Source organism: Bufo bufo, chromosome 3 (genome assembly GCF_905171765.1).
Source record: "Bufo bufo chromosome 3, aBufBuf1.1, whole genome shotgun sequence".
Lineage (NCBI taxonomy): Eukaryota > Metazoa > Chordata > Amphibia > Anura > Bufonidae > Bufo > Bufo bufo.
Genome location: NC_053391.1, coordinates 384,731,278 through 384,754,336, shown reverse-complemented (window position 1 = coordinate 384,754,336; position 23,059 = coordinate 384,731,278). Strand labels below are relative to the sequence as shown.

At 39.8% G+C, this 23,059-nt stretch overlaps 1 protein-coding gene across 1 annotated transcript in view; it reads right to left on the bottom strand.

Moving 5' to 3' along the window:
- Positions 1 to 23,059, bottom strand: part of NHS (NHS actin remodeling regulator) — a 199,631-nt gene that overhangs the window by 9,028 nt on the left and 167,544 nt on the right. The window contains exons 2-6 of the mRNA XM_040424744.1: positions 16,071 to 16,223; positions 9,614 to 9,741; positions 7,133 to 7,195; positions 3,998 to 4,187; positions 1,180 to 1,311 (exon numbers count right to left, since the gene is read on the bottom strand). Coding sequence (XP_040280678.1) covers positions 1,180 to 1,311; positions 3,998 to 4,187; positions 7,133 to 7,195; positions 9,614 to 9,741; positions 16,071 to 16,223 — 666 coding nt within the window. The remainder of the gene's footprint in view (positions 1 to 1,179; positions 1,312 to 3,997; positions 4,188 to 7,132; positions 7,196 to 9,613; positions 9,742 to 16,070; positions 16,224 to 23,059) is intronic.

The window sequence follows — 23,059 nt, the reverse complement described above, 5'->3', positions numbered from 1 at the left end:
TTTCTGTATTGCATGCAAAACATATGGCATCACTCTTTCTATGAGCAACCAGTCTTGGAACAGGAATAAGTATAAGGAGGTATATTACATGTGTTATTCTGTGTTTATTTACTCAGTATGATTAAGGTGGCCATACACATTAGAAAGTTCTTGGTGAAACGCTTGTTTAACTTACAGCTATCTCTTCCGACCTTCCCATAAACATGCCCACTTAGCTCGACTGAGTGTGCGTGTCTCCTAAATGGGGAGATGTAAGAAAGCTGCTGCCAGCCTTAAACAATAGGATTGGACAATTGAAATTCAACTACTCAATCCTTGTCTCCCCTGACGTCTTTACTTAGGTAGCTCAAAATAAGATGAGCTTGATATGATGGCCATAGATGTACCAATTATTAACAATCCAAACAATTTCACGATTGTTAATGATAATTTTTATGTTTGTGGTACTACATATAATCAGTTTCAACCACTCAAAATTTAATCCATTGGTTGGAATGGTTTCTATTTCTTCTTCAACAGTACTTTTTTGTTAAAGGGGTTATCCGGCAATTAATATTGATGATTTATCCTCAGGATAGGTAATCAATATCAGATTGGCCGGGTGTGGGACGCCCACTGATCTGATATCAGCTGTTAAAAGAGGCAGGTGCTTTATGAGCACCACAGCCTCTTCCTAGGCCATGTGACATCACCATACATCGGTCACAAGGCCTAGTTGCAGCTCAGCCCCATTGAGATGAATGGGGCTGAGATGCAATGGGAAGCACAGCCATTATACAATGTTCCGTGCTGTGCTTGGAGAGCAGTCGGGAGCAAGCTGTCCTCACCAGAGCTCCGGTGAGCCTGGTGGCTCACTGAAACAGATGATTGGCTGGAGTTCCAGGACTCAGACCTCCAATGATGTGATAATGGTGACCTTTCCTGAGGATAGGTCATCATTATCCATTCCTGGATAACCCCTTTAACAACCTTGTGAGAAAAATACAAGTGGGACCACAAAACCAGGACCACTTTTTTCATGATACTAATGATTTTCCATAGAAAAATCCAAAAGAAAAATTTAATACTTGTTGTATGATCGCCTAGTCTATAGTCAGCTCAGTTCATGCTGACATCTAGATTATAATATGACTTTCTCTAGCTGTTATTTGTGTCAATGTGTTCAATTCAGATTCAAACCTATTTCTTGTTGAACCCTCCTTGGAATTCCTGATATGGTTTTTCTTCTCCTCAATTTCCGTCTACGTTGCAGAACTGATTGTGAATGAACTAGTGAGCAACGTATGCTTGCTTCTCTGTCAAAGCCAACACCTGCAACCAAACAAAAATGCTTATTAATTCTTCATTGATCAAGCATTACATTACTAGAATGTTCAACCTCTATAGCTGGAGAACACCTATTAATCAAGTAACATAAAATGCCCAATGTTTTCTTGGATGCTACCATAATGAGGTTTTTCTAGGTTCAGGATATTGATGGCCTATCCTTAAAGGGGTATTCTAGTTGGTTGAAGTTATTCCCTATGTATAGGATGGGGATAACTATTAGATCAGTGGGGGTCCTACCACTGGGACCCCCACCGATCACAAGAATAGGGGTCCTGTACCCCCCTGAAATTAACAGAGCAGCCGGTCAGGCATGCGCGTGGCCGCTCTATTCATTTCTTTGGGAGTTCCGGAGATAGCCGAATATTGCGCTTTGAGTGTGGGTAGATGGATCACGGTGAACAATGCAGTGCTCGCGCAAATTCTGTGGCCCCTTCAAACAGCTGATCAGTGACGGTGGCACGAGTCAGAGCCCTAGCGATGTAAAATAGATCCTAAGGATAGGCCATTCCAAACCCGGGAGACACCTTTAGTATTTCAAGATGTATTCAGACAATAGGCTTATTTGACATATCAATGAAACGTGTGGTCTAGGAGTCAGAACCCCAGCGATGCCCAAGAAGAATGCACCAGTGTTGATGTTAATAAAGTTAAAGGGGTTTTCCGAGATTTTTAGACTGATGACCTACCCTCAGGATAGGTATCGAAGAAGATGGGTCGCCGCTGCGGTTTGTACGCTGTGCACGCGTCCAGGAAAGGCGTCCCATTAGTGTATAGCGAAGTCTTTCTTGACGATATGAAGAGGCTTTTATTCAAAGCGTAATAGCATCATCAGTGACTAGTTTCGGCTCAAGCCTGAGCCTTTTTCAAACTGCAAGCTAACTTTCTATTATTAAAGCTAGCTAGCTTCAATAATCTAACTTTCTATTATGTATTAGTTCAATGACTACTCTTGTTATGTTTAATGATCTAGAAAGGTTGGCAGCAAACACCACCAACCCCACATACATTACATTACACTGAATAGCATAAAAAACACTGTGGGGCAGATATATAAAGGTTTATTTTGTGCCATATTTTGTTTGTGCCAAATTCATGACCAGCATGCATTTCGATTTCTAAATGTGTCTAAATCTGTATTGTTGCTTTAGAAAGTAGTGAAGGGAAGATGCGACACAATACAACATAAAAAAATCCTATTTGCGACACAATGCGCCATAGGACTTTATTCGATCAGAATAGTAGATCACTTTATTGAAAAATCAATATGGTTATATAGTTGGGATTTTGGGGTTAGGATCATGTATTATTACAGTACTAATATATGAGGCTCTTTATGTATTTAGATGACATCAAACGCACATTACTTCACTCGTATAATCATGTTAACATACACATAGTTTGATCTTTATTGAATAATCCTCACTGCTATACATTTGGGGTTTTGGAATCATGTTCATATATCATTATAGCACTGTATTTGAGCTTTTCTTATTTTTAGGTGATATTAAATGTATATAGTTATGTTTACACATATATATATATATATTTTTTTTTTTTGTCCACATTTTATACACTCTTCCCTTTTTGACACTCACGTTGTGGGTGTTTTTCACGTGTGTCACTATTCACCTGTGCACTGTTTTTCACATTCTTTTTCTTGACTGGCACAGTATTATTCACATTATGTCTTTGGATTGGTTATTTAGGGGTTATAGTAATTATATTATGAATGGTCCGGATATAATAAGGGGTGCTTTGATAGGGTAGTCTGCTCACCAATACTGTTATGTGTCCGTGTATCGATTCAGGTGGCTGTGCCTTCCACCATGGGTTGCATCATGTGACCTGTGGGGCGCATCGCATCGGAACCATACGTCATGATGAGTGTGGGAGTGTCTAGTATGCGGTGTTACTACATCCCGCCATGTGACGTTACATGCGTTCCAGGTTGGAGCGCAGACACGTCACTTCCGGTCCTAATTGGCAGCATGGCGAGCGTAGTGAAGAAGTATTCCCAGGTTTGCTAGATGGGTCTTGATGTGGGTGTGTATGTATATGTGGGCAGGGACATTGAGACTTAGCACTTACCCCCTGATGAAGCATTAGCGAAACGCGCGTTGGGATGCAGGAGGAGACGGCTTTTTGGTATGGTAACACATTTGTATATTTATTGCTAGGGCTGCCTTAGTATGTACATGTGAGTTGTGTTCATGCACTTGCACTTTATTTAGGTCTCAACATTATATCATTTAGTGTGTTGTATACCTTGGCTTACTAATCGTCCAGCTATGTGTTTGTATTTCACCATTAGTCTATACCTCCTGATAGGGCATTGTTAGCCTTGTTTATGCTTGTACCACCAACCATTTTAATACTGTGAATTTTTTTGTTATGTATTAATAAAGACAGATTTTATTGCTTTCTACTCGGATTTGCCCTTTTTGGTGTAATAATTGAGGGGCGCTTTTCCGGGTTGAACTATTTTCGCCCCAATGTAACGTCTTTTGGTGTTCATAAATTCGGTGCAGCAACACAAACCAAAGATAGACTTAAAACTGACTCCAAAAACACTCAAATTAAATCCCCTTCTATAAGCTGCACGTGACCTAATGGGGTACTGTACATAACAAAATGTCTAAAACGGAACTTTAAAATATTTGGACTCTACCGGAAACATTGATGGGGATAATGCAAGAAGTGATGACTTGGGACTCCTGTTTCATCTTCTCCTCAGGTGTAGGGAGAGGTAAGTCTTTGTTCCAGTTAGTCTGTTTATCCAGTGTAGATGGGACATTAGGGATTGGATTTTTTGGCCTCTGGCCTAAAACCATATCATCTTCCTCCTGAGGTGGATGGGCCTGTAAAACAAATACATTTATAATGGGGAAAAGATAATAGATATTGGCAATATATTTAATGTAAAATCACTTTTTAGTGAGTCAATGAAGCTGTGTTTTTTTCCCAGTAATAGTTTTATTTTCCAACTTCCTCCATTCACACTTTCCTCAGTTGCTGCGGTCGTAAGTGGAAAGTGTAGGACCAAATCATGTTCTATGACAACTTCACTCCCTATCATTGATGCTTCAATACTAAAGCTTGCATTAGAGATGTAGACTAGTGAAGCAACAGAAATGCTTCCCACCCTACATCTTTCCTTAGTTTTGAAAGGCAGTGTTTTTTTTATTTAATCATATATTTAGTAGTAGCGATATTAAAGGGGTTGTCCCATTACCATTTCATGGAAAAAGTTGACTCACTTAGAACTTGATGAAAGCAACACATCTGATAAAAAGGTGGTACAAAGGCAACAAAAGGCTGGAAAGATAACTAGTGCTAATAAACAAAAACAGCTGGAGGAGCAATTTGCTACTAAGTCACATGACTGGGTATAAAAAGAACATGTTAGAGAGGCAGAGTCTCTCAGAAGCAAAGATGGGCAGAGGTTCACCAATCTGTGAAAAACGGTGTCTAAAAATTGAGGCACAATTTCAGAAAAATATTTCTCTATGTAAAATTGTGAAAGATTCACAGGATCTGGAAAAATCCATGTGTGCAAGGGACAAGGCCGATGGTCAATATTGGATGCTCGTAATCTATGGGCCCTCAGACAGCACTGCATTAATAACAAGCATGATTCTGTACTGGAAATCACTGTATGGACTCAGGAACACTTGAGCACAGTCAAAACAATCCAGAAACCGAGCTGTCTTCTCTGGGCCAAGGATCATTTAAAATAGACTGAGACCAAATGAAAAACTTTTTGTTGGTGAGCTGAATCAAAATGTAAAATTCTTTTTGGAAACCAAAGACACCATGTTCTGCAGAGAGGGATCATCCAGCTTGCTAACAGTGCACAATTTAAAAGCCTGCATCTCTGATGGTATGGGGCTGCATCTGAAAAGGCTGCTGAACATCGTATAGAGGTTTTAGAACAACATATTTCAGCAAGACAAGGCTAAACCACATATTCCATCCATCACAATAGCATTGCTTTGCAGAAGTAGAGTCCAGGTGCTGACCTGGCCTGCCTGCAATCCAGCAAAGAAGATCCGGGACTGTTGAGCAGCTAGAATACTACATCAGACATGAATGGGACAACATTCCTCTCCCAAAATTCCAGCAACTGGCCTCCCTCAATTCCTTAAAATTTACAAACTGTTATTAAAAGAGGGGATGCTACACAATGGTAGACATGGCCCTGTCCCAACTCATGGAGATGTGTTGCAGATATCAAGTTTTAAATGAGTTAAAGGGGATTTCTGGGATTTTGATTGTGGGCGTCCGACACCCCGGACCCACGCCAATCAGCTGTTTGAGGAGGCAACAGCGCTCCTGTAGTTTACAAAGCACAGCGCCATACATTGTACAGTGGCTGTGCTTAATATCGCGCTCAGCCCCATTCACTTCATACCGCGGAGAAGGTTGTGGCGCTCACAGGAGTACCGGTGCCTTCTCAAACAGCTGATTGGCGATAGCACCCCAACTTTTTTTTCGAATTGGAGTTGTATATAGTAAGCTGAAATAAAAATAAAATGATATATGCAAAGAATACTGCAGGCAATATAACAATATAAATACATATAATAGTGAATAGAAACATGGAAACACAAGATAGAAGCGAAGATGTTAAGCAAGCAAAATCAGAGTACTTTTCTCTTGCTGGAGGTAAAGGGGGCAAGTTGAGTTCCTTTTATAGTATTTAAGTCCCATTTTCATATAATTTACAGTAAACTCGGCAGCTTGTCTTGATTTTTCATTTGCATCTACTCTCCATTGTTTATCTGCATTACATAACGATTTTTTTCTTGTAACTATTATTTTATCTTCTCTCTGTAGTTCGCCGGTAATCATGGCTAAAGAAATGGCACACACAAAGGGATAGTAGAATAGTCCATAGTGACACTTACCTCTACAAAATTTCCACTAAACAGCTCATAAAGAGTGATTTTAAGCTAACTTTTCTGGAAGACCTACATCTTTTTCCTCCTCCAAATGCAGCTTTTGTGTCCACTCCCAGTAGACATGAATAGCTCATACAAACTACAAGTACAAAAGACTTTGTTACCTAGGTAACATGGGGAAAAGTTTGCTGCACAATAGAGGGAAAAGGCTGGAATTCGTTGTTGGTTCTTTCCCTAAATTACAAAAGACCATTGGACAACGCCTGTGATGTGATCTGACGTCTAACATCCCTAGCTGTATCCCATTGTAGCTATAAGCAGACAACTCGTAATGACTGAGAAGCCTCCACTAATGTCATATGTGTATCGAATATCAGAAACAATTGTGCACTTGACTGACCATACAGAAGAAGATTATATTCAGAAAAGGGTCTCATATGTAGCAGTTCACAGATACTGACACTTGGAACCTATCCTGTCCACCGATATCTGTTATACTTGGCCATGGCCATGGTTGACTGAATTAACCACAGATTACACAATGAAGAAAGCATTTTTATTTTTTTACACTATATATTTAGAATAAACTATATCTCCCATTATTTAACTTTGGTAAGATTTGTTTGGGGAGGTCCATAAAGCACGTTGTAAGCTTCAAATAAATGCTTCTGTGGATTATGTGGTAAAATAAACCACATGGTCAAGCACAAGGGTCACATTGGATAATGGGTAACATTCCAAGTCTTGAGTAGAGAATTATTTCAGAGCTTCATTTTCATATTGTTTGAAAAAGAATTAGTAAGGTAGTGTAAGTAGTTACAGAAGGAGATAGAGGTAATAAAAAGAGGGATAGAGTGAAGCCAGTAGAACTTGGACAGAAGGACACTTTATCTTTCCAATACCTTTCTACTCCATGGGGTCAAATGGCAACATTCAGTGGGGGAGGGCGGACGGGTTCTGTTAAACTAAGAACATAAAATGTGGGAAACATTAAAAGCATGCACAGATGGTAAAAAAAATATGGTAAAGCATGTCTCAAAATATTCTTACAATGTAAAAGTAAAAAGCATGCATAAAATGAACAAAAGCAAAAAAAAGGTGATCATAAATCAAATGATATGAAAATAATTGTAGGAAGGTTTATCCTAAATCTTCAGTGGATACTTTAGCATATTTAGTCAATCATGCTTACTGTAGGTTATAGTGAAATGTGTCTAATATGTAGTTGGCATACTAACAGTATTCAAGTAATTAAGGTAGAATTTGTTAATGGTGTCTACTGGGTGAAGTAAGAAATCTTGTATAAAGAAAGGCATCCCAGAAGCACTCATAGAAATTAGCCCATGAAATGCTATATAAAGCACTATGAAAAGGGAACCCAATGGCACACAAACACTGGTCCCCTGCCAGAGGGACTGCATTTAGAAAAGTGGTTGCCCTAATGGGACAACCCACCAGAGAGATATGTAGCCAATTTCTAATACGATCAGGCACACCAGCTAATCCGTCAATTTCTACTGACTCATTCATAAGGAAGCCTTTGCACATTTGGTTCCCCTGTGGCTTCCCTACTGTATTATTAGATTGTTCATACTTGTAAGGATTGTCATTTTCTAGCAGCAATATATGAAAGGATTGCAGTTTATGCAGTTCACTTTTTATAAGTGCAGGGTCATCAGTGCTGAGTTCATAAGGCAAAGTAATATCCTATATCCCTAATTTCCCTTTATCCCCATTTCTGGACCACCAACAGCCTTAAGCACCAAAAATGTAAACCTGTTCTTTTAATTGAAACCACATTGTTTATCATCCTGAACAAAGATTATTTTAGGCCAAAGAATAAACTGAGTTTTTCTTTTTAACTGTATTATCTCCATACAAAACTGATACATAGTGGGAGATATACTTATACTGGTGTAACAAGTCTTAGGATAAAGTCTGTTGGCCCAGAATTCAGCAAATGTATCAGGAGGCACAGGCCTCTTAATAAATTGGCACATTTCCAGGTATAGATTTGAACTTATTTGAATTTATTTGAATAGATTTGAACTTATTTGAATTTACACCAGTTTCGCCAGTAAAGCTGGCAGACTGCCGGACAGCATGCCCTCTGTCGCTAAGCCTACCCACTTCCTTGCCTCTTTTAAAAAGTGATGAGACAAGTGAAAAGGCGCAAATTATTGTGCAATTCTAGCATGCGCCATAATATGGGACTTTTTTTTACGTCACAATGATGGTGTAAACACTTTAGTAAACGTCGCCTATTGTGTTGCACAGGGCATAACACAGTGAGGAGATTTATCAAGACTGGCACTCCCATATTCCAGTCTTGATCCCCTGTGAGCTTAAGTAAGATGCACCTAACTTACTAAGAAGTAGATACCTCTCACAAAATGAGTTGCACCTCTGCCAGAAACTCAAGACTTGAGCTATAACTTCTGTTAGTTTCTGTCATTAGTTATAGTAAATCCGGCAGACCGTGATTGTCTCCCCACCCCCTCCCACTAAGACCTGCCCCATTTCTTACTAAGAAAAGTGTCAAGAAGCTCAAAAAGCTTTTTGAGACTTTTTATCTGCACAATAGTGGCATAAACACATTGCTAAGTGTCCCTCAATGTATCAGTTTTGTATCCCTGTGTCGTGCGTTGGCCCTGAACAAGGCATAAAACAGGGCATCCGGTTTATCTGGCGCGTGCCTTTAAACATATAGGGGGTCATTTATCATTTAGGAATGTTTCTATGTCAGTTTTAAGTCTGGCTTTGCAGTTTAATAATTTATGTGGAGTGAGTGTAATGTGGTTTATAAATTTAGGTGTAACAGTAGACCAGAGGGCTGCCTGGTGTGGGTTGTGACTTTTTGGTGACTTTTACAAAAGTCACACATAGTAAATGAGCCATATTCCAGGTCTAATCTCACTTTTAGCCCTTAAACATAGACCACTGTGAAAAGTGGCGAGGATTATGAAATATCGCCAGAAATTCGCAGTTGCCATGAAAATGCTGCAGTTGCCACGAATTGCGACTTTTGTATGCCACAGAACTGACATATCTGATTTCATAAATGACCCCCATAATTTAAAGGGATTATCCGGAACTTGAAAATTCATGTCCATTAGGAAAGGCCATCAATGGGGTCTGACCCCTGCCACTAATCAGATGACTAGCAGTCACAGCTACATACATGTTGTAGTGGCTGTGCCTGGTATTACACTTCCGCCCTTGTCACTCAATTGTAAAGTCTCGGATGACCCGAAAAATGAGATTGCTATTATGTCCAGACAGACCAGTGACCCAGACAGGGCAGACGCTTTCTTGTTTCGTGCTTGAAACAGGCTTACAAATATATTTTACCACTGAGCATAAATGACTAGACAACATCTTACTGGTGCAAGTTGTCGTTCCTTTACTTCACGTCTCTTTATAGTATGAGCTGCTGGGTATGAAGGAAATGGAGGTGCTGTAAAAACAGAGCCCGTGAACCTTCGTTCTCTATCTGCTCGAGCCCGCTGCTCTGTTTAGGAGAAAAAAGGAAATATCAGTTAGAATGAGAAATCTTAAAAAAATGCATTTTTAAGAAATAAAATCACTGTAAAACTGAAACTAATACGGATAACACAGATTCTACAAACTGAGATATGACACAAGTCTGCTAGAGAATGACAGCGTTATAACTTTTGCATGTCATTGCTCCTGTTTTCCACAAGATGGCAGCCATGCCTTTTAGTTGCTTGGCAAACCAGCTATAGTTAGTATATGAAGTATGTCAAGTCTAAGGATGAATGCGGAAATGATCAATAACTATGTTTTTTTGCATCCATACGTGTATATAAAATATTTGAAAAACCCAACTGTCTGTATAAGAAAATGTTAAGGAAGTATATACTGTAGACTATGTAGAGTGCCATAATGCATTCCGTAATGAAAACGTTATTCTTGTCCATTTAGCTATAAACATACCAACCAATGGAGGCCATATATACGCGATGGAGGCTAAATATTTTCTGTAGATTCTGTTACTTTTTATGTAGATGAGGATTTTATGAATGATTTTAAAGTGTTCATCAAAATTAGTTGCTTGCAAAATGTTTCAGGCCAATGGTTGCTTCAAAAATGCCTGCACTTTTGTTTTGTATGACTATGAAACTGACTTGAGAGGACACCAGGACACTCGCCGCTGTCTGCAGGGGTATATAGAATTAGCAGATGGCTCCTTGCTGGAGCCAGGCGTTGTAGTTTATTTGCCCACCACCACCAGCCCATTGTTTTACTGCTCTGGTGGTGCTTCTAGTGTTTGATATTCTGCTGTCCTGTACAGAAATAAGGGGTATACTGTATGTGTATTGCATGGCATGCACAATCAGACAGCATGCAGGCTAAAGCTGGCCATACACATTATAAGTAGTGCAGTATGTTGGCCATCTAATGTATGGGGGGCTACCAACTCTCTCCCAACAGCTGATGTGGCGGAGATAAGGAGGAGAATCCTTTGGCAACAGCTTATCTCTTTGAGAGCAAAATGAATAGACAGTTAAAAGGGGTTTTCCGAGAGATTTTGCTGATAACCTAGCATCAATATCGGATCTGTGGGGGTCTGACACTTGGGACCCCGTTGATCAGCTGTTTGGGAAGAAAGAGGGAAAGAGAACCGTCTCCCTAGAGCCACCTTTTAGAAGTGGCTTCCTATGGCTTCCTTTCATAGGGAATGGTGGACCTATCCTTGGCAGATACCTCTGCATGACCTCTTCCTACAGATGACATTCTTGCTCTGCAGAATTGAGCAGGCGTGCTTATGAGGGGGTCAGGGGTGACACCTGCCAGACAAGTGAGCTTTCTTCCAACAGTTATGGCCTAAGAAAGGAAACTTCAGTTGAATTACAGTAGTGATTTGACATGGGGGGGGGGGGGGGGGGGGGCCTGAATTTTCAGTACAGCTTTTCCAAGATTGTAAAAAAAAAGTACATTCTGAAATCCACACAATCTATAGTTTAAAAGTAATCCACCTAGCTCAGGAATGTATAGGCAATGGAAACAATAGGAAAATAATGAGGGGCATTTTATCAAGACTAGCATTCCCATACACCAGTCTTGAAGCCCATTCGCCGGAGTGAGATTATTTTTTTTAATTATTATTTATTATTAAAGCGCCATTCATCCCATAGCGCTGTACATATGAGCAGAGGTATACATACATAATACAGACAATTGCACTAATCATAAACAAGACGAGTTACAAACTGGTACAGAAGGAGAGAGGGCCCTGCCCGTGAGGGCTTACAATCTACATGATTCGCCTAATTTCCTCTTAATAAATTAGGCACACCTCTGGCAGTCCATGCGCCAGAAAATGAAGTCTGACATATACTTTAGCTATAACTTACGTCAGTTTCTTTTGTAAGTTATCATAAATCCGGTAGACTGTACTAAGCCCCTCCCACAAAGCCCCACCCTTTTCACACTTCAGAAAAGTAGCAAGAAGCCAAAAAAAAATATTGCAATTTATTAAGCATACAGTTGCAAGAAAAAGTATGTGAACCCTTTGGAATGATATGGATTTCTGCACAAATTGATCATAAAATGTGATCTGATCTTCATGTAAGTCACAACAATAGACAATCACAGTCTGCTTAAACTAATAACACACAAAGAATTAAATGTTACCATGTTTTTATTGAACACACCATGTAAACATTCACAGTGTAGGTGGAAAAAGTATGTGAACCCTTGGATTTAATAACTGGTTGAACCTCCTTTGGCAGCAATAACTTCAACCAAACGTTTCCTGTAGTTGCAGATCAGACGTGCACAACGGTCAGGAGTAATTCTTGACCATTCCTCTTTACAGAACTGTTTCAGTTCAGCAATATTCTTGGGATGTCTGGTGTGAATCGCTTTCTTGAGGTCATGCCACAGCATCTCAATCGGGTTGAGGTCAGGACTCTGACTGGGCCACTCCAGAAGGCGTATTTTCTTCTGTTTAAGCCATTCTGTTGTTGATTTACTTCTGTGCTTTGGGTCGTTGTCCTGTTGCAACACCCATCTTCTGTTGAGCTTCAGCTGGTGGACAGATGGCTTAAAGTTCTTCTGAAAAATGTCTTGATAAACTTGGGAATTCATTTTTCCTTCGATGATAGCAATCCGTCCAGGCCCTGACGCAGTAAAGCAGACCCAAACCATGATGCCCCCACCACCATACTTCACAGTTGGGATGAGGTTTTGATGGTGGTGTGCTGTGCTTCTTTTTCTCCACACATAGTGTTGTGTGTTTCTTCCAAACAACTCAACTTTGGTTTCATCTGTCCACATAATATTTTGCCAGTACTGCTGTGGAACATCCAGGTGCTCTTGTGCAAACTGTAAACGTGCAGCAGTGTTTTTTTTTGGACAGCAGTGGCTTCCTCTGTGGTATCCTCCCATGAAATCCATTCTTGTTTAGTGTTTTACGTATCGTAGATTCGCTAACATGGATGTTAGAATATGCCAGAGACTTTTGTAAGTCTTTAGCTGACATTTTAGGATTTTTCTTCACCTCATTGAGCAGTCTGCGTTGTGCTCTTGCAGTCATCTTTACAGGACGGCGACTCCTAGGTAGAGTAGCAACAGTGCTGAACTTTCTCCATTTATAGACAATTTGTCTTACCGTGGACTGATGAACAGCAAGGCTTTTGGAGATACTTTTATAAACCTTTCCAGCTTTATGCAAGTCAACAATTCTTAATCGTAGGTCTTCTGAGAGCTCTTTTGTGCGAGGCATCATTCACATCAGGCAATGCTTCTTGTGAAAAGCAAACCCAGAACTGGTGTGTGTTTTTTATAGAGCAGGGCTGCTGTAACCAACACCTCCAATCTCATCTCATTGATTGGACTCCAGTTGGCTGACACCTCACTCCAATTAGCTCTTGGAGATGTCATTAGTCTAGGGGTTCACATACTTTTTCCACCTGCACTGTGAATGTTTACATGGTGTGTTCAGTAAAAACATGGTAACATTTAATTCTTTGTGTGTTATTAGTTTAAGCAGACTGTGATTGTCTATTATTGTGACTTAGATGAAGATCAGATCACATTTTATGACCAATTTGTGCAGAAATCCCTATCCTTCCAAAGGGTTCACATACTTTTTCTTGCAACTGTATATGACATGCGCTATCATTTGACACTTTTTCACTGCACTATTGTGGCATAGAGACACTAGTAAATGCCTCTCAATGTGTTGTGTAGAAATGCATTTCCCCTTGTGGATAGAACAGAGATTGTGCTGGATGTTCTCATATTATCCTACATCTCTCTGAGTACTGAATGTTCCCTTTTTATTAAATATGTGAGTTTAATAGCAATTTAACCTTAGTTAAATCATTGACCCCCAATTTCTCAACGTGAAGCCTTCTTACAGTTCCTTGTTCCCTTCTAGCTTAGATGTATGACTTTATGGTAGACCGGAGAATAGACAGACTGATGTGAACTTTACCGTGTCAGAAGGACAGTACATCTTCTACAGGACCTCATAGAGAGAAGGAAAATGCCTCTGCTACATAAAGCTTTTACTGCAGCTATAAAACGCAGGCAGGGAGGCTTCATTTTTATGATATAATTACTCCTCCAGGCCAGAGGAGACGGTGGATCCTACAATAACTGACAGCAACACTGTCAAAGGAAATCAAACCTTCAGAATCAAGCGCTGAATGGTAATCATCTACTCTAAAGCAGGCATGCTCAACCTGCGGCCCTCCAGCTGTTGTAAAACTACAACTCCCACAATGCTCTGCTATAGGCTGATAGCTGTAGGCTGTTCGGGCATGCTGGGAGTTGTAGTTTTGTAACAGTTGGAGGGCTGCAGGTTGAGCATGCCTGCTGTAAAAACACTGATAGGGGACTTAGATTGTGAGCTCCATTGGGGACAACAAGTGATAATAATGTCTGCAAAGTACTACAGAATATGGCAGCACTATATAAGTGAGCTAAGCCTGTATTACACCTGATGATTTTCTTGCAGATGATTGCTAAGCGATCATCTGGCAGTGTAATACTGCCGCCAATTGCCCAATGAACACTCGTTCATAGGGAAATCCAAATCTTTTGACATGTTAAAAATTACCGTTTGCAGGTGGAAGATCGTGCTGTCTAATAACCACTATAGAGCATGGGGACGAACGATGACATAGTGATCATTCCTCCCTGTGCTGTGGAGGAGATCGCTGCATGTAATAGCAGTGGTCTCCTGCGCTAGCGAGCAGGTGATTGCTGGGAGGTAACGCCTCGTTCCTGACAATCATCTGCCACATCAGGCTGTGTAATACAGCCTTAAAATACATAAAAAAAAACTCTACACGTACATTCCGAGGCAAGCATGTTATTTTGACCTTCATGTAAATTAGTGCTTTTCTAAATGTCTCTCCTGGCATGTTTTAGTAAATACTTATATCTCCCAAGAATTAAAGGGGTTTTCCTCAGGATAGGTCATCGGCAACTGATCAGCTGGGGTCCGACTCCTGGCACCCCGGCCAATCAGCTGTTTGAAGAGATGCTCCGGCCTTTTCCTAGGGCAGTGACATCACGTTCCTTGGCCACATGTCTATATGCAGCTCAGTCTTATTCAAGTTAGTGGACCTGGGCTGCACTACCAAGCACATCCGCTATAGAGTGTACAGCGATATGCATGATGTGAGGAGGCCGCAGCCTCTTCAAACGACTGATTGTGGGGATGCCAGGAATTGGATCACCCCCCACCCATTGATCAGATATTGATGACCTATCCTGAAAAAAGGTCATCAGCATTGTACTCCCAGAAAACCTATTCGTTCTAAAGCATGTTTTCTTTCTGTGAATTTTGTGTTTCCTCTTTTTTCTCCTAGAAATGTATTACTAACTTGCCAAAGGACATTACCATTTACCTTGTCAATAAGAGGTGTCCCTGCATGGCCTGATTCTATTGGACAATGTCAGACTGCTTCGCAACACATCCTATCGACAAGGAAAATGTTAATGCCCAATTTATGAATACAGTTCTAGACGGTATAACAGGGACAACGGAAAGTTCTAAGAAAAGGTCACGAATTGTTACTTTATAGGGAATGCAATCATGTAGTAAAAAGACATGTCAGGAGAGTTAACACATCCTCTTTAAAGGGCTGTGAGTGCAGCATGGATACTTGGAAAGTAAATACTTAAAGGGGTTGGCAGCTTTTTCTTACTGATGATCTATCCTCTATCCTCAGCATCTGATCGGTGGAGGTCTGACACCCGGGACCCCCGCCGATCAGCTGTTTCCTGCAGACCTAGTGATGTCACAGCTAATATCACTGACCTGGAAGTGGCTAAGCCCTGTTCACTTCAATGGGGCTTAGCTGCGCCCAGGCCAGTAATACTAGTCGTGACGTCACTGGGCCTGTGGGAAACAGCAAGAAGGCCGCCCCCGCCGCTGCCTTCTCAAACAGCTGATCACCACGCCAGACGTTAAAAAGTCACAAAACCAGGCTTTGCAACTTTTTAAAGTTGCAGCTGGCATTTTTGCATCACACTGGCCAGTTTCCGCGGTGAGGGTAGGGTGTGGGTAGAGCCCTTAAACCCAATACATTTATCATCATTTATGCCAGAAACTGGTGCATGGACTACCAGCAGAGATATTTAATTTAAGGCTAGATTTGCGCCTTGTCATAATCTAAATGCCTGCTCTGTAGACGCAGGGCCCATCAAGACCAGTGCAGCAGATGCTGGTCTTGATAAAATCAGGGCCAGGGTGTTTACAAAAATCTTCAGATAACATTTTGTTAGAACTTAGTAATAACTTGTCATTTTTACTTTATTTACTAGATCTAACTTGAAATCATGACTAGAATAGCTCACCCCTCCGGAGAGCACGCAGGTTCTGCTTGGCATGGCGGTGCAACTCCTCCACACAGGGGGGTCTAGTGGTAGGTAAGAAAATGTTCCTCTGCTGATGCCAGGAGGTCTTGTAATAGACATTGAGCTTGCTCTCTGCATCCAGGTTTGAGACAGCTGTGAAAAAAAGAATGTCATTTCGTTAGTGGTGACATGTTTAGGACATGAGAATACTACATACAATACCGCATATCGATTCATTGGTTCGCTATCATGTCGTCTCATCTGCTGCATTTACAGCATTCAGAAATGTACCACATTAGGTGCTTCATCTGTCAGCAGTAATTTATGACTGTTCCTACTCTGGTATCTCCTGTAAATGCTTAACCCCAGAACTAACTCTGAAAGTGCAAAGGAACTATCTAGCATCAAAGAACTCGGCACAGACATGATGAAGAACAGCAGCTCACTAAGTACAAAGCCAAGTGCTAAAGATGACTGCTTCATCCATCACAAAACTGTCCTGGATACTATATAACTGCAGCGATGAGGACCAAGGGAACATCTCTATAGATTTGTCACAAAGAGTTAGGAACACCCAGACAGTATATGTTACACCTATCTACAGCAATCCAGTAAAAACGCTGCCATTTCCTTGCCACTGTTTAATTACCGTAATACGTGAAGATTCAACATGCAGATCGCTACCTGTGTATATTTCCTAAAATTCTTTTACTTATTTGTTGCCATTGGGGTGGAGCTTAATAGAATGGTTGGGCCATTGTGGCCCGACACATTTTCAATAATTTAGACCAAAAGACTGCCATAAATTACAGTTTAACTGAAATCTACTCCAGTTGGAATAGATTTCAGTTTCTGGTGGATGGGCAGCAGAAGATGCGACATATTTATTACAAGGCCTGTCGAGTTTTCCTCCAGCTGAATTTTGACTAAGACTGGTGTATGAAACGCCAGTGTTTAGTATAGCAGCCTCAATAACTGTCGATTGAGGTTTGGGGTCCAACATCTGAAAGCTTTGCCCAGCTGCATTTTGGATTTTTCTTGTTTACCGTGCTGCTTTACCTTGCTTAACTTTTCTCTTCAGTACATCAGTATCTGATAATTATGATAGTATTCCCCAATTCTTATATTGTATATTGTCATCTCACATATTAACAACCTATATGTCAATATTTCATTCACGGGTGGATGGTTTTCTGGATATAATTTTTTTTGTTGTCACTTATTAACATCCTCCTTTGTTTGGAGTTTTAGCACAGAAACTGGGTCACTTGACTTTCTCATTCAGAACATACACTGCAACTAGATACGGAAATGGATGAGTGACTCCATTAGAGCATCGCACTTTAACCACTTCCCATCTGGGCCCTTTGCCCCCTTCCTGACCAGGCCAAATTTTGCAAAACGGACATATCTCACTTTATGTGGTAATAACTTTGGAACGCCTTTATTTATCCAAGTCATTCAGAGATTGTTTTCTCGTGACACATTGTACTTCATGATAGTCATAAATTTGAGTCAAAATATTTCACCTTTATTTATGAAAAAATCCCAAATTTACCCAAAAATTTAAAGAAATCTCAATTTTCTAAATTTCAATTTCTCTGCTTTTAAAACAGAAAGTGATACCTCATAAAATATTTATTATTTAACATTCCCCATATGTCTACTTTATGTTGGCATCATTTTGGAAATGTCATTTTATTTTTTTAGGACGTTAGAAGGCTTAGAAGTTTAGAAGCAATTCTTCAAATTTTTAAGAAAATTGCCAAAACCCACTTTATAAGGACCAGTTCAGGTCTGAAGTCACTTTGTGGGGCCTACATAGTGGATACCCCCATAAATGACCCCATTGTAGAAACTACACCCCTCAAGGTATTCAAAACCGATTTTACAAACTTTGTTAACCCTTTAGGCGTTCCACAAGAATTAAAGGAAAATGGAGATCAAATTTTTAAATTTCACTTTTTTGGCAGATTTTCCATTTTAATCAATTTTTTTCTCTAACACATCGATGGTTAACAGCCAAACAAAACTCAATATTTATTACCCAGATTCTGCGGTTTACAGAAACACCCCACATGTGGTCGTAAACTGCTGTATGGGCACACGGCAGGGCGCAGAAGGAAAGGAACTCCACATGGTTTTTAGATGCCATGTCCCATTTGAAGCCCCCTGATGCACCCTTACAGTAGAAACTCCCAAGAAGTGACCCCATTTTGGAAACTAGGGGATAAGGTGCCAGTTTTATTAGTACTATTTTTGGGTACATATGATTTTTTGATCATTCAATATAACACTTTATGGGGCAAGGTGACCAAAAAATTGGTTGTTTTAGCACAGTTTCTATTTATTTATTTTTACAGCGTTCACCTTAGGGGTTCAGTCAAGTGACATTTTTATAGAGCAGATTGTTACGGACGTGGCGATACCTAATATGTATACTTTTTCTCATTTATTAAAGTTTTACACAATAATAGCATTTTTGAAACCAAAAAATTATGTTTTAATGTGTCCATGTTCTGAGAGCTATAGTTTTTTTATTTTTTGAGAGATTTTCTTATGTAGGGGCTCATTTTTTGCGGGATGAGGTGACGGTTTTATTGGTACCATTTTGTGGGACATACGCGTTTTTGATCACTTGGTGTTGCACCTTTTGTGATGCAAGGTGACAAAAATTGCTTGTTTTGACACAGTTTTTTTTTTTTTTTTTTTTACGGTGTTCACCCGAGGGGTTAGGTCATGTGATATTTTTATAGAGCTGGTTTTTACGGACGCGGCAATACTTAATATGTATACTTTTTTTTATTTGTTTCACTTTAACACAATAATAGCATTTTTGAAACCAAAAAAATTATGTTTTAGTGTCTCCATGTTCTAAGAGCTATAGTTTTTTTATTTTTTGAGAGATTTTCTTATGTAGGGGCTCATTTTTTGCGGGATGAGGTGACGGTTTTATTGGTACCATTTTGTGGGACATACGCGTTTTTGATCACTTGGTGTTGCACCTTTTGTGATGCAAGGTGACAAAAATTGCTTGTTTTGACACCGTTTTTTTTATTTATTTTTTACGGTGTTCATCTGAGGGGTTAGGTCATGTGATATTTTTATAGAGCTGGTTTTTACGGACACGGCAATACTAAATATGTCTATTTTACTTTATTTTTTCTATTTTAATTTTTTTTTTATTATTCCTAACTTGGGAACTTTTTTTTTTTTTACATGTGAAACTTTATTTTATTTTATTTTTTCAACCCTTTATTTTTTTTATTTTTTTTTACACTTTTCGTCCCCCATGAGGTCATACAAGACCTCTGGGGGACATTTTCTTCACTTTTTCTTTTTTTTTTCACAGTTGATTTCTCCTGTAACTGGGGCTGAGATAGTAGCCCCAGTTACAGGACAAATGCACCCCTATAGAGGCTGTACAGCAGCAATCCTGCGCTGTACAGCCTCACAGCAGGGCTGATCGAGGTCTCTGAGAGACCTCACACAGCTCCTGCACACTCCGGTCACGGCGGTCACATGACCGCCGGGCCGGAACAGGAAGCGCACAGCGCTTCCTGCTCTGCAGACACAGCGCTCGGTGAGCGCTGTGTCTGCAGCGATCGTGAAGGCAGGGACACCTGGGCACTGTCCCTGCCTTGTCTTAGGGTTGCCCTGCTGTCACTGACAGCGGGCAACCCGATCAGCAGCTGCACGATTAGCGTGCAGCTGCTATTTCTGACAGGACGTTTTAAAACGTGCTGTCAGAAATAGACGTCCACCCATAGGACGTTTATATCCTATGGGCGGACGTGAGGCGGTTAATTGTACTAAATCTACTATTTTACTAGCAGATAACATCTTTCCCTCTCAGCAGCAGTGAACTAAAAATGGTTCCCTATCTTTATGGTACTTTTAGCCCTCTGTGCTGACTGCTATAGAAGGACAGTATTTTGTATTTAGTTTTCAATAGTAGAGTACTGCCAAAGAAAGACAGCGAAAAATTCTTTAACCCCTTCATGACAAAGCGATTTTCTGTTTTTGTTTTTTTACTCCCTGTCTTCCATAACTTTTTTTTACTTTTCCAGTCACATAGCCATATGAAGGCTTGTTTTTTTGCACTACTTTTAATATTGTATACAGTGTACTGGGAAGTCGGAAAAATATTTAAAATGGGGTACAATTGGGGAAAAACACAATTCTGACACAGTTTTTTGGGTTTAATTTTTACGGAATTACCTATGTGATAAAATTGATCTGTTCTCTTCATGCTTTGGATCAGTACAATTACAGTGATACCACGTTTGTATAGTTTTTCTTATGTTTTTACATTTAAAAAATTTTTTTTAACTTTTTTAAGCCCTCTTAGGGGACCTGAACATGCGATCTTTACATAGTTTCTCCCATATATTACTGGGATTTAATACAGTAGTGTATGGGAAATTAGGTATATTTTTATAGAGTACTGGCACCTGCAGACATCCATGAGAATATACCTGTGATAGGCCTGGTAGCCTCCAGCAGGCTCCAGCCTATCAGCACCAACAAATGTGGTCACAATTGATTGGATCGCCGATCGCAGACATTAGCCCCATCAGAAACTTGGCTGCTATGGTGTCGCTCCTCTCTGGAGTGGGCACCAACTTTAAAGTGCAATCAACTGCTGTTCATGTACAGCGGGTGTCGTAAAGGAGTTTATATGAATATTGATTTAATAATATACCCATTTCTAATCGAATTGTCTCTTTAAACCAACTGTGCTTATGGTGATATACTATTGTTGTTTATTAGTAACTGTTAAAAAATGATTAAATGTACTCTGGACAACCAGTGAAGATGCGACAGGGTCAAGTGTGCCCAAGATTTATAGATGTGTGTCTGATCGATGAAGGCTCCATTTTCCAAGTTAAAGGACTTAAAGGATCTGTTGCAAACATTTTGGTACTAGATACTACAGGTCACCTTCAGAGGTTGAAGCCATGTGTTTATGGGTCAAAGCTGTTTCGGCGATACAAGGGAGACATATTAGGCAGGTGTTTTTAATGGTATATGATCGATGAGTAACCATCATGAACTTGTACTTAATAAAAAACAAACCCTTCTAATTTCTGTGTGACTAACATATACCAGTATGTTAAATATGGCCATGGTCAGTAAAACTGTGTAATTTAACTCTGCATAGACTGAATGGTAGCCGTGGCACTGATTGGATCAGTATCATCTTCACGGTTTAGTTTGTGCGAGGTACAGCACTAAACCCTGATGTCAGACTTGCACTACAGCGAAATGCTGGAAGGTAGTTTGCCTTCTTAGATCAGTCAAGCGTGTTCGTTCTAATAATAACTATACAAAGGGCAAGCAAGAAGTATTTCTGCTCTATTTATTTTGCTATATTTCATGGGTTTCCCCCACAGCACTGTCTGGTCGTCATGTTGTTTTCTATCTAGTTCAACTATTATTATATTAGCATCCCATTTGGTAGGCTGACATAAAAAACAATGTATTCCAGTTATTTACATGCTGCTTCTAATGAATAAACACATAATTATAGTCTTAATTTAAATCTCATTTGAACACAATTGGGTACAATTAGCAATCTCATTGTGCCTGGATTGTGTCTTGATTTGCATCAGTATCTGCGGCACACAGTTGTTGCGCCAAATATATGAAGTGCATGCCCCACAATTTTCTTTCATTTACGACATGCTAGACAAAAGTTTTTTTTAGACAACTTTTGTGCAAGATTTTGTTCTGCGTCTATTTTTGTTGCAGTCTTAGGGGGACAACACACAGTGTGGATTATGTGTGGATTTTTTCATGGAAAAACCACAACGTAAAACAGTACCAGCAAACTGAATGATATTTGCCAAATCTCATGTACACTTTTGTGTATATTTTATGTGCGGATATAAAGTGTGCAGCATGTGAATTGTTTGTCCTATTCAACACCTTATATATAGTGGTTTTCCACATAGACTTCAATAGGGTTGTTAACATAAACAGAAAATTCTCAAACAAAAATACAAAAAAAATGCACCAAAAGTACAATAAATAGTGTGGATTTATGTGCGTCTTTATGCAGTTTTGTAGCAGATTTCATGTAGATTTTCTGCATAAAAATACACAACATGTGCAGGTAGCCTAAGACTTTGGCGCATGTTTTCAACAAAGCTATACCAGCTCCAAAGTGATATAAAAAGTGGTGTACACTTCTGATAGTATAAAGCTTTATGGCGCATCTTTTATTTACAAATTTCCAAAACAACATCACCGATTTAGACACATTTGACAATCCAAATCATAAATTTTTTGCAACCTACATCTGGCATAGGCGCAATATTATGACAGTAAATACACCTTTCTTAATAAAACTGCCCCAGTGTTTACAGCAATTACTTTCACATTTGAGTTTTTGCTGGATCCGTCATGGATCAGAAAAAACGCTTCCGTTAGGATAATACAACCGTCTGCATCTGTTATGAACGGATCAGTTTGTATTATCTTTAAAATAGCGATGACGGATCCATCTCTAAAACCATTGTAAGTCAATGGGAGACAGATCAGTTTTCTTTTGTGTTAGAGAAAACGGATTCTTCACCATTGACTTACATTGTGAGTCATGACGGATCCGTCTTGCTCCGCATCCCAGGACGCACTCAAAAATGCTGCTTGCAGCTGAACGGAATGCATTCTGGAGCACTCCGTTCCCTTCAGTTCAGTTTTGTCCCCATTGACAATGAATGGACACAAAACTGAAGCATATTCCCCTGCTATTGAGATCCTCTGCCGGATCCCAATAGCGAAAGGGAAAGCGCAGATGTGAAAGTAGCCTAAGAAGTCCAGATTTCTGACAACATAGTGGTAGAGATAAGTGATTTATTGTATTATATATCACAGCCCACCATATAAAGGATAGTTTGGAGAATTATTGTATAATTCCATGTACTACTGATTGTAACATAAAATGGGCAATGAGGGATAGAAATACTTTGTATGCCATTAAATGT